A 16,693-nucleotide genomic window follows, 5' to 3' on the forward strand; every position below is an offset into this window, starting at 1 on the left:
CAAAAACATAAGGCATAAACAAAGAACACTTTGAAACACATGGCACTGCTAATGATACTGCTGCGTATTTTAGACTGTGTTTATCTGGGTTTCTGCTACAAAACACTTTGATGTAATTCACAGAAGTTCTGAGGACTCACAGCTACAGTTGAACATGCTAGGAGATGCCTTTGTCAGGAGCTTTACAAGCCTCTGAATTGTTTATTTAAACCAAAGCTCCTATTTCTCTCGAATTGGGTCTTCAAAGTTAGAAGTAAAAATATTGCTTATTAAGATCATGTCATTCAGAATTATAATGAATGAGACAGTAAGGTCATTAAGAGTGCCTTATAATTTTGTCTTTTTCTAACATTGGAGCTGTCTTTGCAATTTTAATCTTTATTTTAGTATGATTGAAATGTGTGTGATTTGGTTAAATTTGATAGACAGCGGTTTTTGCTGCGGGGGAATGTCATTTATGAAGTTTAAGTAAAAGGTTATTTGATTACAGCTCCTCTACATTTATATTACTGGCTTTAGATGGTTCAGTCTGGGCAATAAGACAAGTCCAGAGAGAACAGAAGTGCTTGTTCTTCACAAAACCACAGAATAAATATGTACAAATGGATTTAACTCTGATAGTACTGACTTCTTATCTTGCGGGAGAGATTCAGGATGGAGCATTGTTGCCTTGATGTTTTGGATAACCTGGAGTTGGTTTTACAGATCAGGAGATTAAACATAATGTTTTTCACTGAAGGAGAGAAAAAAAAAGAATTTTCTAATTATGGGGTGGGGCAGTCTCACTGAAATGCAATATTCTTTGAAGTGAGAATAGTAAGAGCAAACTTGGAGAGGAATTAAACTTAAATGAACTGACTGTTCAACATGCTTACTCCAATCTTACAATAATCTTTGGAAGATGGGATGTATGAAACTGTATGGGGTATATGAACCTGTAGTAAAATTTCCATTACTCCTGTCAGAAGGCAGGTTTTGCCACTAGAAAAAGGGTAAGTTTATAAGATTTTAAAAAGGGCAGTATTGACTTTCTGATAAGATCTCAATTGTAATCTTGAGTAAAGCAAAGTTTGTGGGGAGGGACATTCAGTTGATTAGAATATTAACATGGAGTTGAAGTGGGGATGGAGAATGACACAAACCTTCAACTACACAATCCTTTCTTTAGGTTTTGACCTTAAATACTTTGAAATATTTCTTTCTCATCCTTTGCTCCCACTTCCTAACACAGGACACAAGGGAAAAAAATGTATCTTGATGTGTATTTTGGACTATACAGAGCTAATATTGCAAGTCTGGAACAGTTGTAATGAAGTCTTTGAAAAAGTGGTTTCATGCCAACAGGCTTTTTTGTTTATAGTGCGTTGGTTTTATTTGTCATTCTCTATTGGCTTGAAGGAGAAATTGTTTAGCTTAAAAACCTAGACCATGATGGCTACAACATTATCAAAATAAATTAAATGGGAAGACTTATAATACTATTTTTGTTTTCTTGTTCTTCAGGACAGTGGTGATTATCCACTTACCATGCCTGGGCCACAGTGGAAGAAGTTTCGATCCAACTTCTGCGAGTTCATTGGAGTGCTCATTCGACAGTGTCAGTATAGCATCATTTATGATGAATACATGATGGACACAGTGATCTCTCTTCTGACTGGTTTGTCAGATTCCCAGGTCCGGGCTTTCAGGCACACCAGTACATTAGCTGGTAAGTAAGCTAGCGCAGAGAGGAGTTTTTTTTCAAATGAGTTGCTAGTATTTAGCCACTTTGAGAATTACTTATTTTGTTTGAGGTAGAATTTGACCAGCACTGAGAACTCTGGAAATCTTGATCAAATCCAAGTACCACATATAGTTTATCTATACCTAAAATACACTTTTTTGTTTGGAAAGGAATATGCTGAGGCATTTAATCTCAGGCATTTAATCTCATTTAAACTCTCCTGTCATACCCAGGGGCCTCCAGTGAATCCCGTGAATCAAAAGTGACATGCTTATGTCTTGTATTTTGTTGTTAGCTGTTCATTTGTTGTATAGGATGTCTTCATAATTTTGTATTTTAGAGTACAAATTTATTCTAAATAGAGTGAAAAAAATGGTATTATCAAAGAATTTCAGTCCACTGAAAAATAAAATCCGTGCTTTTGTTCTTGAGAAGCATTAAGTTTGGGAGCACTGGGCCATAGTTGTAGGTCTCGCTGTCTTCTACCTCCAGCTATGCTGCACCTTTCAACACACCTGCCTACATCTAAGGAAAGCACTGGGTATAGCTGTAGATGAAAATAGGCTTTTCTAGAGTATATTTCATCAGAGCTATATGAGATGTCTCCCATAAGATGGATGAATTGCTCTCTAGATGTAACTGTTTTTCTCCAATTACAAAGCAATACTAGGGTGGGTAGCTAGGTGTCTAAAGCTGGTTATGTCAGGTGATAGCTTTCTGCTCATCTCATATGCTGGAATACATCTTACAGGAAGATTCCTCTCCCTAGGATGTTCATAGATCATGTCAAATATATGAAGCCTTTATAGGAGACACTTGTCATACTCTGAATATTTCTACTGCCAATATTTGTTACTGATTTTAGTTAGTCTTTCCACAATCAGCCTCTTACACCGGGAAATCTGAACAAAATTGTAATACCCATTGTCCAGCAAATTCAATCAGAATTTGTTTAAAATTTCATCTCTTGCTATGAATCTAAGAAAGAGGCAGATTTCCAGTGATATTCAAAAAATAAGTCCAGATTTGATTGGAGTTTGATTTTAAAATTGAAAACCAAAACCTTTAACTCTCAGTGACTGAACTGTTTTGGAAACCTATCCCCTTGTATTCTTCACCTTGCTCAGTAACAGGATGGTAAGAACATGAATTATGCAGGCATAAGTTTCCAGGTTTAGAGTTTGCCTCTACATATTCAGTATTCAAAGGTGAACACTATTTGAGCTGCAGATAACCTGCTGGAAATCTGTGCCTGTTACTTAAACTGGGATGGAGACTATTTCTTTCCAGCTGATACTGATGATCTTAATTCCAGGTGATTTTGATTTGATATTTGCTAGGATTGTGGTTGATTGTTTCATAGGGGAGAGACGATGGAGTGAGGTATGTGCTCTGGTCTCTTTTATTGATTGGTTCATCCTTGTGTAGGACAGATGTTTGGAAAGTATGAGAGCCTTGATTGAAAAGGCAGGAAACAGCACCATACATGAGAGATGTTATGCAAGACCTGTGCTATATGGAAGAAATAGTTGCTATAATTGGGAATAGATTATGCAGCTAGAAACTTCAAGCAGGAATAAGCAAATTCTGAAGCCAAGGTTTATTACAACTAGCTGCTTTTATTGGAGCCACTGCTGGCTTCTTGTGTTAGGTATACACGTAGCTAGCACTTACATTAGGAATAGGAGCTGCCAAAGATCTGCAGCATTTTCCAGTGATAATATGTGCCATTTATTTATTTGTTTGTTTAACAAGCTTGAGAGCTTTGTTTTGATTCTGCAAATTCCCTTTAAGCTAGTCTTTGCACATTTAATTATGTTCCTACCCTGCAGAGCAGAGGTCAGCATGGTGCCATGGAGCTCAGTCTTGATAAAGTTTATGAAAATCTACTTTTAGAAATTCATTTATTCTTGAAATAGTGTTTCTGAGGTCTTTGTTTTCGATTTTCCTCTGGGCTAGCCAATTTGAATGAGGAATGATTCACTATAGCAAGAAACTTAGGGCAAGAAGTACATGTGGTGCTTCTTGAGTTACCAGCTTTGAGCAATAACAAGAGAAGACACAGTTACCGTAAGAGTAGCTTCACTTCTCCATTTCTGTAGTTGCTTTTCTAACTTGAAGACAGTGCTGCATATTTAGCCAGAGAAGATGTGATAGTTTGCTACGTTATTTTGCAGGTTTTTCAGTATTGTGAAATGTGAAATGCTGTGTAACCACACAGAGCATGGGAAAAACCCTCATTAATGTTTTGTAAACATAAATTAAGACAAAAAAATATACATGAAAAATACCATATCCAGTATGTGTGAAAATGCGCAAAGGGGTGTGTAAAGGGGTACGTAAAGTTCTAATCATATTTTTATACAACTATACAATTGACTTTAGAGTGGTGTCAGACTTACTTTCAGAGAAACAGTGCTGTGGTCCCTTGTAAATTGAGTAATCCTCAATAGCTATTAGTTAAGAGTTACCTTTAGTATGGAGGCATCTACAATGATACTTAATGATTCTTAGTAGAGAAATGTATGTAACTCCACTGTAACTGGCTTCGTGGTGTGCACTGATCCTGCAGATTCACGTGCTTGCTCACCGACCTTAAGCACTCAGAACTTGGATAATTTTCTGGAGAAGATGGTAAAGAACATTGCCTGGAGCAATATACTCTCTTTTCTGATCTTTAGATCAGCCAAGTGACCTGAGTATCGCTTGGGTGGGAATTGCCTTTCCAGATGACTTTGTGTCAGGGTCGAGTTGGTTATTTTTTGTGAGTATGGATCTGCTGAGGCAATATTTTTTAACTCTGACTACAGGTAAAGAGTCATATTCTGTTTTCTGCCTTTGCAGCTATGAAGCTTATGACTGCTCTTGTGAATGTTGCCTTAAACCTGAGCATTCATCAGGATAATACACAGAGGCAGTACGAAGCTGAGAGGAACAAAATGATTGGCAAAAGAGCTAATGAAAGATTGGAGCTGCTACTTCAGAAAAGAAAAGAGGCAAGTGAAGAGATCAATTTTTTTCCTTGTTCATGTGCATTCCCTCCAACAGAAAGTCCAGGGTGGTTTGTGACTTGAGTACCATAGTGAGAAACAAGAGATGAGTTCTGCAGTCATGTTTGTGTGATCTCAAGCATATTACTTGGGCTACATTTTAAAACCTTGTATTAACACATTCAGTTGAGTTTGTGCGCTGTTCTGCACGCACAGGATAATTTCTGTTCTCGTGCTTGTGTATATGACCAGTCAGGAAGAAAATTAGTCTCAAGTTGTAACTGTTTTGGTTATGCAAAAAGATTTTGAAAAGAGGATCACATGTAGCCCCTCACTGCACTGCCCATTTCTCCCTTTGCTCACTGCAATTATTACATAGTGTCTCATTAGTACTTCTTTTTGTAGCTACTTTCAAGAAACACTGGAGTGGGGGCTATAGCACCTGGTCTCAGGGAGAAGAAGCTAGGGAGACATTAAAGTCGCTTTTAGTAAGTACCAGTCTGGCATTAGGTGAGCAAAATCATTAGAAGGTTGCTGTAATCATCCCTAAATAAAGTATTATATCCCAGGAAATTCAGTTTTAGAGTTGTACTTAAAAGAAATTTAAAGATGACAAGTAGAAAATGAATACATATACACCCAAACAGCCATAATCTGTAAAGCTGCTGTGTAAGATCATAAGATTGAAAAATTGCAGTATATATGACTTAGATTTAAATTTATTATTTTTAATATATTAGTTTTGAATATATTTCATCCACCACTGTTCTACTCCATGGCAAATTAAGGATGTCTGGGTGCTTTACCTGTATGCACCTGTATTCTTTTAGGTATAACTTTGACTCAAAATTGCTTGACTTTATAGTCTTTGTCTGGGGATAATTACAATTATGTATTTTTATTTTTATTTTACCCCTACGACCCATAACACAATTTTATTTGGCTTTCATAATTCTTAAAAATCATCCATTAAGGTACAAAGCAAGAACAATCTCTCTGACCCAAACTGCGAGGGAAACAAATGAAATATTAAATTCAATGTCAGCCTTAAAGCATATGCAAAAGCAGAATTGCTTTGTCAAAATAGCTGGGGCACAGTTTCTATTCCAGATTTGTTGATTGTTGCTTTGCATTTCCAGAGAAGGACAAAGTCTCTAATTACACTGATAAACTTGGTTTAGTCTCTCTCTGTCCGTGGACGTCCTCTATACTCATTCCCTCAGCTGTTCTTTTCAGTGTCTTTTGGAGATGCAGTATATGGTGGCTTTGGGGAATTTGAAGCAATGATACCCAGGTTGGCACGGGGCTGTGAAACCCTGAAAGAAGAATGAGCACTTGGCAGACCTTAACTTTTGATATGTGTGTTTGGTCTCTCTCATATCACTACTCACTAAAACTAATCCAGATGTTGCATAGGAGTAAGCCAGAGAGGAGTGGTGGTGATTGAGTATGTCCTCACATACATGGTGTTAAGCATCGTCGAGGGCCATGTGTAGAAGAGATTTATTAGGTTTAGATGGCATAATGGCTCTGTGTAAGAATTCCTAACATAATGCTCTATATTTCCCATCTTCAAATATGCTGAATTTACTTCTGTGCTGGCACTTTCTTAGTTGATTCTTTTGATGTAGTGCCATCATAATAAACCCTCACAGGCCCATACGCAGGTATGTGTTTATCTTCATGAAGTTATATAGGGACAGTTCACAAGCTAAGTGTGGCAAATAAATCTGAAGTAGAAGAGATGGCACGCTCTCTCTGAAGTGTTTCGTTCTCATGTCATCTTCTACATACCTAATGTGAGAGCCGTGCGTGAAGGTCTATTCTCGTCAATGACATTTTCAACTGAACTGGATGATTTATGTTAACAATCTGCCACAAAATAGAGGAAGTTGTGTTTTAGTTGCTGCCAGTAGTAATCCAAATTTTGTGTTTGACATACATGTCTTTCTGAGCTTCTCAAAATGCTTGCAGAGTCAAGAAGAGAATGTTTCCCTTATTTTTACTTATGTGTGTGTGTGTGTGGGGGGTGTTAAATCACTTTTGAATTGGTAAGAGCAGGAATCCCAAGACACAAATGATCTCTCAGAATGCCTGAAGTTAAGCACTCAAATTCAAGTACATCATCTAGAAAAGCTGAAAGTGTAAAAAGCAATTTGGAGAAAATGAATATATTTCAAAGAGTTGTTCATTTGTTACCGAAACTAAGATGCATTTGAGAACAATGTCTTTTAAATGTTAGCGCACAAAACTAAAAGGGGTCTCACATGGGCCTACAGAATCTCTGATTCTCCTACACCATTTCTGCCCCAGCACCTGGATCCCCATATCAGTTATATAGCTGATGACTTACCATGTTTATAGCGAGCTGGAAATTCCCTGTAGAAAAAAACAGAAAAAGAGGGAGGAGACCATCCATGCTGTCCCCTCATCTATGCCACTTAGTCTTGTATGGTGCTGCTCAACTTCTCAAAGGAATGCCAAAGTACACTTCAGTATCTTAACCTTCTCATGGCTCATAACGTTCAGTCTCTCCTACCTCTCTTCTCTGGTGTGTTTCTATGTTAACGATTCATACCTAAAGTTCTCCAGGAGCTTCCCCTTTCCGTTTCAGGGCCTCTTTAGTTTTTCAGAAGGCCTCCTGAGGCTTCTTGGTTCATTCCCATCCTCATTTTACTACCACAGTCTGTGGTAGGTTGTCTCTAGCCCCATGTTCCTGGGGGTTTTTGCCTGCCTGGAGCCTGTGAAGTCAACCAACTGAGGAGTGGTTATAAATTCACGTTCCTTTTTGGGTTATGTATTCTTGAACAAGCATTTAGTCTGTGCATGTTTGCGTTGAGCTGATGCTGAAAATAGTGGTTCTCCCAGAAGCCATCTCTAAATATGCTTGTTTTATGTACCAGCCCTTTAGTGTATTCAGAGCTGGTGTGCACCCAGCTTTTCCCATGGTGCATAATCCCTTTTTCTATGAAATTAATTTCTCTGGCAGGTGTTTGACAATTTAGTCAAGAACCCTCAGTGCCTCTGTTTTCCCACATACAAAATGGAGACAGCACCTCCTTACGTTTTAGGAAACAGGAAGACTTCATTTACTGAGTTTTGCAAGCTACTTTAGATCTTATGTGGAAGATACTGTAGAAATGTTAATAAACATGGCTTGAAAAATATAAACCCCTAGGTGAAAGTGTTTATTAGCTCATGCTATGCAGGAAGTCAAAACAGTCGATCATCATTCTGCCTCTGGCTTTAAGATGTTTTATCTGTTAAATACATATGTCCATAATTATACAGGCTTTATTATTTTATGCATATATGCACTCTGTACTAGCAAGGCTTTGTTGTGGTTTTCATACTGAAAATGTGGAAAAAATACACATTCATACATGTGGTATTCTGCTTTGACATTAAGAAACACCTTGATGGAAGATTGATGGCTTTGAGTGTAGTAGCAGTTCTGCTCCAAAAGCTGATTGTATAAAATTGGCGTCATCTTATTTAACAAAGCTGCATTTTGGTGTGCTTAAGTCATACTTATTTAGTTTAGTACAAAAGCTGACAGTATGAGAATACTTTAATTGATTCCAAGATGTTCCTTTAGGATGTGTTAACATATTCATTGACATAAAGTAAGCTTTCCATAGTACTTACAAAATGTGCTCATATTACACAGGAAATATTAAGTTTTTTTAAAAAAACAGTCTTATTTATAAAAACATTCTCATAACACCTTTTTCATTTGAGTTTGGTTTGGTTTTTTGCAATGTAAGGCCTGGATGTCAGGAGTGCTCCAATGTGAAGCACCCATGCTCTGATTCTGGAAAGCTTCCTGATTCAGAAACTCCGTTATCACGGGCGCTGGATGTTAAAGCAACCGACACGCGTACTTAAGATTGAGAACATCTTTAAGTACTTCCCTTAAGTAGGACATTGAATTTTTTGGAGGGGATTCCTGATCTGTAACCAGCTTCATTTCTGCAGCTGACATTCACTCACAGTTCTATCTGTTTAACTATGAATACAGGACTGCTGACATGACTGAACACATAGTCTCTACTTGTCTAAATTTCAGTAGCAAAAAAAATGGTGATGACCACTTCAAAGGACTAATTTAAAACTAAATTAAATGCTGTTTGTAGAGAATGTTAACTGTCTTCCATTAAGGCATTGCATATATATATGTGTATATATGTATGTATATGCACACAATATAGGCATGTGCTGGAAAAGTAGAAAATGGTGAACATACTAATACCTTTAATTAAGTGCTCTTCCACAGTCTTCTAATGTTTCCCAACAAGGAATTGTAGAATATCAACTTATAATAAGCAGTGATCTTTTATTTATTTTTGTTTTGTTTTTTTTCCAGCTACAAGAGAATCAAGATGAAATCGAAAATATGATGAACTCTATTTTTAAGGGTATATTTGTTCATAGATACCGGTAAGAAAATGCTTGTTACAGGACACTATGCTAACAAAGTATAATCATGAATAATGTCAAGGGCAGTTTCTGTGTTGATTTTTCTTCTGATACAATATTCTAGATGCCATAAAAGCAGTATCAAAACCAAAATTATGGAAGAAATTATAAGTGTAACCACTATTAATTACACAGTAGAGCCGTCCACACAACTTTATTTTAATTCAGTAAAACACCTTTAAAGGGTTGTGGGAGATGTGGAATTTGAAACTTTGTTTTGAAAAGAAGAGCTGTCCAAGGTGAGAGCACAAACATGACATATCTTAAGAATAATCAAATGATCACTGCGTATCGTAAGAGGGCAGTTGTGGTTGCTGAGTACCTCTACTCTGCATTTCCTTTTGTATGTCTTAGGTGTAAACAGCAAATTTCTGCTGTTTCCACCATATATTCTTTAGAAACAGCTACAACTTTGCTTTAGCCTTTTTCCTCCTTAAATTACATAAAGGCAAGCAAAAGCCTTAATTCCGGTTAACATGTATTTATTGTTTGTTAATTGTTTTGGGTGTTTGTAGCAAGAATATTAAAAAGTAACTGTGGTGTTAGCACATCACAAAGGGTTTTTTTAATAATTAATACGCTATGTCTTGTGAATGCAAAACCACAGCAGGTTGTATGTATTCGTGTGTGAATGTGCACGTGCGTGCCCTTTATTTATTTTAGGATTGCACAAACCAGTAGATTTGGACTGGTGCATCCTATTTTGGAGTATGGTTTATCAGAGAGCAGGAGTCTTTTCAAATAGATTTAGGGTTGTTTTGCATCACAGGATACCTCAGAGCATCTGCAGCATCTTGGTGCAACCAGCTCTTTAAATGTTAATTGACTTACCAAAGTCAAAAGATAAAATTCAAGGATTCTGAACTATGTAATTAACCTTTCAGATTTAAATTCTGGTTTAAAACTTTATCATTTAAGAAATCTTTTAGAAGAATGCTTAAAAACAAGAAAGGGTATATGAGAAAAGGGTTAGAAGTTGAAGAGGAACCCATAGTTCAGTTGGGCAGAGGGATTATTGTAATTATGGAGAAAAGTGTGCAGGAAACCTGGAAGGTGCTCGTGCTAAATACATGAGTGTGAACAATACAGTGGAGTTGGAGCATATATCTTCAGTACCCAAGCATGATACTTGAAAGAAAGTTTATAGTTCGTGGTCAGTATGCCTTGAGCTACTTGGCAACAGAAGGATGGGTACATAGAGTCAGCAGGTAAATTAGGATATTAGCTCAGCATAGCACTCACCCTGTATTGTTATGAAAGCCTCTTTTATGGCGTGTAGGTAATAAAGTTGAAGAGATTAAATGCAAAGAGTGTTTCCATTTTTGTCCCTTCAGTGTATTGTATCAAAGAAGAGGTCAATTTAAATTTTTTTCCTAGTAGCTCATACTCATGTGAGGGCTTGGAAAGACTCTACCTTTTTATGGCCTGCATGCTGTTTCTTTTTTTTTTTTTTCCCCTTTCTTTCTTTTTAAATCCTCCTTTTGTAACCAAGATTTCTTTTCATGCCTCCTGCCACCATTAGTAAAGGCCTGATTTTGCCAATATTGCTGTAACAAAGGAGAGGCCAAATAAATAAACTCTGCTTATCTGAGCCCTGAAAAAGATGCCCAGGCTGACACTGTTAGACCACTGAAAAATTTGCTGAAATCAGTCAAGTAGTGGTGTGCTCTGAGCAGGGTGGGTGGCACCACTTCTGCCACTGCTTAGAGAGGGTCAGGGTGGGTGGCACCACTTCTGCCACTGCTTAGAGAGGGTCAGGGTGGGTGGCACCACTTCTGCCACTGCTTAGAGAGGGTAACTGCTTCCAAGTCTGCCCTCAAGAGCCACTTTTGTGGGGAGTCATCGTCTCTCTGACTTTATTAACTTCTGTGAAGCTCCTAAGAGAGTCTGTTAAAACATACACCTGAATATGAGTAACCTGTAGACAACAGAGAACATAGATTCAAATTTCTGCAGTCACAGCTGTGCAAGAACATATAAGGGAAAAATATCTGTATTAAAATTAGCTAATTGAAGAGAAAACCAGGGCCAGGGGGAGAAAAAAAGAAAGGATTTCAAACTATTATCTGCTTCCGTAATGTTTCTTAAACATTCCTTCTCTCCAGTAGTTCAAATGATTTATAAACTTGACATCATTTTACAGTCCTTAGATCATGCAGAAGTGGTAATGATTTCAAAAGAGCGTTATTTTAATTATTCCCAGAGAATAAATCCCTTTCCATAATATGATTCAGACTCTGCCACAGTGATTCATGCTTAGTGACCTTTGTAACTTAAATAGCAAGTTCTTGATCTGAACAGAAAGCTCCCCAAAGTGTTTCATTCAGAATGTAGCTGTCTTCCTACTAGTAACCTAGTGTTGCAGTGAGGTTACGTGTTCTTTCTGTAGATTGGCTTCCAGTTAACTTGAAGATTTCAACGCTTACTTCTCACATTAAAAAAAAGAAGAAGAAAAAAAAAAGAGTTGCAGAAATAGCTAAACAACTTTCTAGGTGTAGCGTTAGTCTAGAGTTAACAGCAGATTTGGTCAAAAATTGAGATATTCTAATAAACATGCAGGAGATGTACCTACCTCATTACGTATTTCCTTACCTCTTTCCTGAATCAGTTTTTCTGACTATTTTCGTGTTGCTTTATGACATATTTGATTGTCTGTTGATTATTTTTTTACCATCTCTAAAACTGAGAGTTAGCATCAAAGGAGACACGTAAGAGTAAATTCAATTAGAGTCAAGTTGTTGAGCTCGTGTTGGTGAGAATAAAACCAGCGGAGATGGTGACTGTAGTAAATAGAACTGCAGGACCGTGAGGGTAGTCCGACTCTGAAACAGGTTGTCCAGAGAGGCTGCAGAATATCAGTCCTTGGAAATACTCAAAAATTGATTGTACAAGATGGTAGGGGCTTGGATATGGTGATGTTCAGAGATCCTAATCTCAAAGTAAACAGTTTTATGTCTGTGTGAGTAATACCTTTGGTATGTAGCAATGAGATACTACATACTGGTAGGTCAGGGGTCTTAAAAGTAGCCTTTGGGTTTTTTGTCTGAAGTTAAACAAGTTGAAAATTGCTCGCAGGGTGCATGTATATTAAAAAAAAAAAAAGAGGGAGGCCTATTTCTTCATTTCAGTGGTATCTGCATATCAGAGATTACTTTGAATCTGAGTTTATTGCCACATAGATTCTCAGATGTAGCAATGATAAACATTATAAAATGTTCATCACTTTCTGCCATTATTTGAGATGTCAAAATGTTGGTTTTGCCACTTCCCTGCTTTTGACTTAGCAGTGTGTGTCCAGACACCTTTCCCTTTCAGAGGGTAAGATTCAGAGAATTCTTATTTGAGTCCTACTTCATAATATCTTTTTGGTTTGAATGCTCAAAGAGCTGTTCCTCCAATGTGTATGTCCAGCAAAACAGAACTATTACAGTTTTAACTTCTGGCAGGTCTGAATGGGAATCCTCAGACTGATGGACACGATGGGTTTGTGAATTTATTCAATGCAGTTAGCCTGTCCTGATGTAGTATTTTGGCAGTACTGAAAATTAAGGTAAAACTTGCCAAATCTAGATGCCATCTTTACAGAGAAGATACTTCTGTCTCCTTCCAAGGTGCTCCTTTCCCTCCTACTGAGTAAATAGGATGATGGTGACAAGTTACGTGTGAGTTCCACTCTGAGAAACAAGAGTGTTGCATGTAAAAGAGGGAGAGGGGATATTAGATGGAAGTCTGGTTAGAAAGCAGGTAGGAGGTTGAGACGAGCAAAAACCAGTCAGCACAGGGAAATGAAAATCCAAACAAAACCATAGAAAATCCTTTTCCCTTCCCCCAAATGTGTTATCCTAAGGAGGTGAAACATATTTAGGTGACAAGAAAACGCATTACGTTTCTATGTATATTGGAAAAACAGATAGCAACTACCAAGACTGTTTGTCTCTTATAGGCACAAAAAAGAGAGGCAAAAAATTACATCTTTGTACTTAAATGAGTTTGACCTTAATATTAAGTTTAAAAACACACACCGCTCCCTTTCCTACACAGCTGTGTCTCATACTTCATATAAGCAAAGCTGTTAGTATGGTAAGTCTTCATGCCTTCAAACAATACAATTCCTTGGTCTGTCAAGAATGTTGGATAATCAGCTTAGTGACACATTATTGAAATAGCTATTTAAGTAGCACTTTGTGGGAATTACTTAGAAATGGGAGTGCTGCTTACCAATCCCTCCCAGGAGTGGGATATGCAGTGAGCGTTCACCAGAATTTTTGGAAGTGGGCTCTGCACGCTTATTTTTCTTACCCTTCTTCCCTTATGGGGTCCTAATTCAGCTCCAGAGATGAGGGAGTCACAGAAAAAAGTAGAAGAGACATTTTGTCCAGTTCTCCCTATAAGTACATCTTCAAAATGTTTAGAAATTGTCAAGCAGGCCAAGAGACAGGCATAGTTTAGTCCAACTGGCACTAGTATATTATTGTAGAGCCATTAATAGTAAATTATTGTAGAGCCATTTCATGTCTCTTGACGGGAATTTGAGATTCCATCTCAAAGAATGCTAAAGGCAGGTGAATGACCCTCCCTTCTGTCTTTGCTAGAAGGTTTTCTCATAGACTGACTCTTATCCCAGCCCATTGACTGCAACATCTTTCTTTTCTGCACATATCCAATTTGCATGTGGAGTAATACCGTGTTCTTCTGCAGGTTGTCTGTACTGCTTTCTGTCTTAAGAGCGAGATGTGAGAAGCAACAACTCCAGTGGCTATATTAGGCAAGCAAACAAGCGATAGGAGTGTAGTCAGGAATCCTTTAGGAGCTTCCAAGAAGTCTTGAAGCAGTTACTGCTCTGCTAGTCATCTTCATCTCTTGCCTTGGGTATTTTCCCTCAACACTCGTAAAGCTTTAAGATTTTAAGTATCCGTTTCAGTGCAGATCAGCCAGGTTAGCTTAAATTGCTTTCAGTTTTGGTCCTGATTAACCTAAATGAGTTTGTGATCAGACGAGACGACCCAGGAGTTGCAACTGGTAAGCACTCCATCAAGACCCTGAGGAGCATCCCGATCTCCACCCGACATATCCCAGTTATCCATTATAGACTATGCTTCAGGGCCCTAAATACTTTTGACCTTAATCAATATACTTGAGTGTAATTTAACATGAAATATATGCTAAAGTGTCACTTCTGATGATTGTTTTTCTGAAACAATGAACTGGTAAAACCTATTTCATGACTGTACTTGCTATGGTTTTTCCAAAGTTTGATAGGCCTGCCTTGTCAACCCAAAATTTTAAAAGGAACCGGTGAATTTCTTACCTGATGCCCTTTTGTCAGTCTCTTTATGAAGTTGCATCATGGGGGGCCTTTTCACTAAGAGTGGGAATGTAGGTTGTGAATTTTGCTGTGAAGAGTTTGCTAAGTGTTTCCCATTACTGCATGGATGTGACTTTGCAGTTTGTGCTGAAAAGAAGGTTAAATATATTTTATGTCTAATTTTTGTAGGTCCAACATTAGTTTTGGTTTCTGTGCTGGACTAGATTCTGTTCTTTTCTAGAAGCATTTGGCAAATAATACAAACTTACATCACTAATTTATAATTATGAACATTAATAATGCATTAATTATTCCAAAAGTACTGGTATGCTGGTATGATGAGTATTTATATGTTCTTGAGTCATCCACAAATAGTGTATATTTTCAAAAAACTAAACCATAGTGACTATGACAAGAAGCTAAAATATATTTAAGTGTGTAAAAATTATAGTTTAATAATAAGCAAGTGATGACATGCGTAACAAAGGTATAAAGGCTGTTTGACTGTATCGTGTTTGATACAGCGTCATACGGGCATGGAATCTGTGTTAGTGATTCTTGCAAGAAGACAAATTATTCTTATTGTTAATACCTGGAAGATGGTGATGGAGGGGGAAACTGGTGTCTTACAAATTCTCCTGCCTCTCCAGCAACTTGAGTCTGTTTGCTAGTCTCACATGCATTGTGCATGATTCTTTCCCCTGTTCAATTACACTGAAGATGTTACATTGTTATTATGCTAAATCTTGTAATTAGTTGAATAGCTTTATTCTTTCTTTTTTCTTTTCTTTTTTTTTTTTTTTAAATTATAAACAGCAGCTTGGAGTGGCTGTTTGTCCATAGTGCCTAGGGATACCTGAGAAGCTTTTGAATCAAGTATCAGTTTTTCACTGTCTGCCTAGGGAAGCTTGAATGCATTCTTACAGAAACGATAAATTTTCCTGATTTTTGGCTGGCTGTGCTGCATGATTAAATAGCTGTTGACACTTGGGTTGTTTTTAGGATTGCCATGAAATCCTTCCAAAATGCTTCACAGTTAGTAAATTTATAAGGTGGTGAAATAGCTTACTTGGATGTGAGGACTCAGACTGTCAGCCCCTAGTGGAAGTGTCTTCATGGCTACTCTGTGTTGCTGCATATCTGGCTCCCCTTTTTCTTCTTGATTCATACTTACTGGTTTTTAAGTCCTGCATTCTGATTCCTTCAACCGCTATTTTGTTTTAAAAAGAGTTTAAAATTAATTCCATATAAGAGAATTGTTAATCTAATTTAGCGTGCAGTAACATACAATTAGATGTATATATGAATATATTCATAGTTTTAATTAAAACTTGTCTTCATTTGGCTGCATTCCCCATAATGAATGCAGTTTTTATAGTGCAAGCCCTTGAATGTAATATTTTAGCATATTCCTCCTTACAGTATCTAAAACCTGTTTGAGAAATCCCTGGTTAGGAGGAGCCCATTTAATGTCCTACTCTGCTTGTAATTCAGCTTGTCTACATTGTGGATTGACAGTTACCTTGGTTTTGACGTTACAGAGTCTTCAGGGAGTTTGACAGAACAGTTTTAATGATTCTGTTTGGAAGCTGATAGAACCAGTGTGTTTGTGTAGGCAAAGAGAGACAATGATAGTGGTTTGATGGCATTTCTACAAATTTCCCCCTCACGTTCATGCATTAGCGTTAAATGCATGTTTTATGCTGTTACATCAGTACAGTTTCCTCCCTCTAATTTGACACTGAGAAAAACAGAGACTTGCCTGTAGAAGTTTCACGCTAGTCACGTGTGATACTGTGATTGATTGCCGTGTTCATGTAGGAGCTGTGCTTTGCACCTTGGTGTCTGGAGGATCGTATGCAGTACAACGGCATCGATTGAGGTGGACCAGTCTGAAGGTTGAAAGCACATAGGCAGTTACAGTATGGAGTAACCGTGGGTTTGGTATACTGTTTTGTGTGTATGTGCTTATGTAGTAAGCATCTTGAACAAAAGATTGAGTGCATTTTATTTATATTTTGTAAAATTGAAGAGTTTAGGAAAAATACAGTTTCTCTTATTTCGCAATTATTCTCTCACTTGAAGCTTGGAATTTTTTATTTTTTATTTTTCATTAATTAGATTTCATTTTTGGGCTCTGTTGGCGCTCCTTTAGAATTAAATTGATGCTTATTACTTTTTCAAAAAGATTTTTTA

The 16,693-nt window shown here is 37.4% G+C and overlaps 1 protein-coding gene across 13 annotated transcripts in view; it reads left to right on the plus strand.

The window, feature by feature from the left end:
• The window catches only part of STAG1 (STAG1 cohesin complex component), a 203,557-nt gene that overhangs the window by 110,524 nt on the left and 76,340 nt on the right, over positions 1–16,693 (plus strand). For all 13 annotated transcript variants that reach the window (XM_074877914.1, XM_074877925.1, XM_074877926.1 and 10 more), the window contains 3 exons: positions 1,504–1,708; positions 4,568–4,719; positions 9,080–9,153. In XM_074877914.1, coding sequence (XP_074734015.1) covers positions 1,504–1,708; positions 4,568–4,719; positions 9,080–9,153 — 431 coding nt within the window. The remainder of the gene's footprint in view (positions 1–1,503; positions 1,709–4,567; positions 4,720–9,079; positions 9,154–16,693) is intronic.

This window comes from Strix uralensis, chromosome 9, assembly GCF_047716275.1.
Source record: "Strix uralensis isolate ZFMK-TIS-50842 chromosome 9, bStrUra1, whole genome shotgun sequence".
Lineage (NCBI taxonomy): Eukaryota > Metazoa > Chordata > Aves > Strigiformes > Strigidae > Strix > Strix uralensis.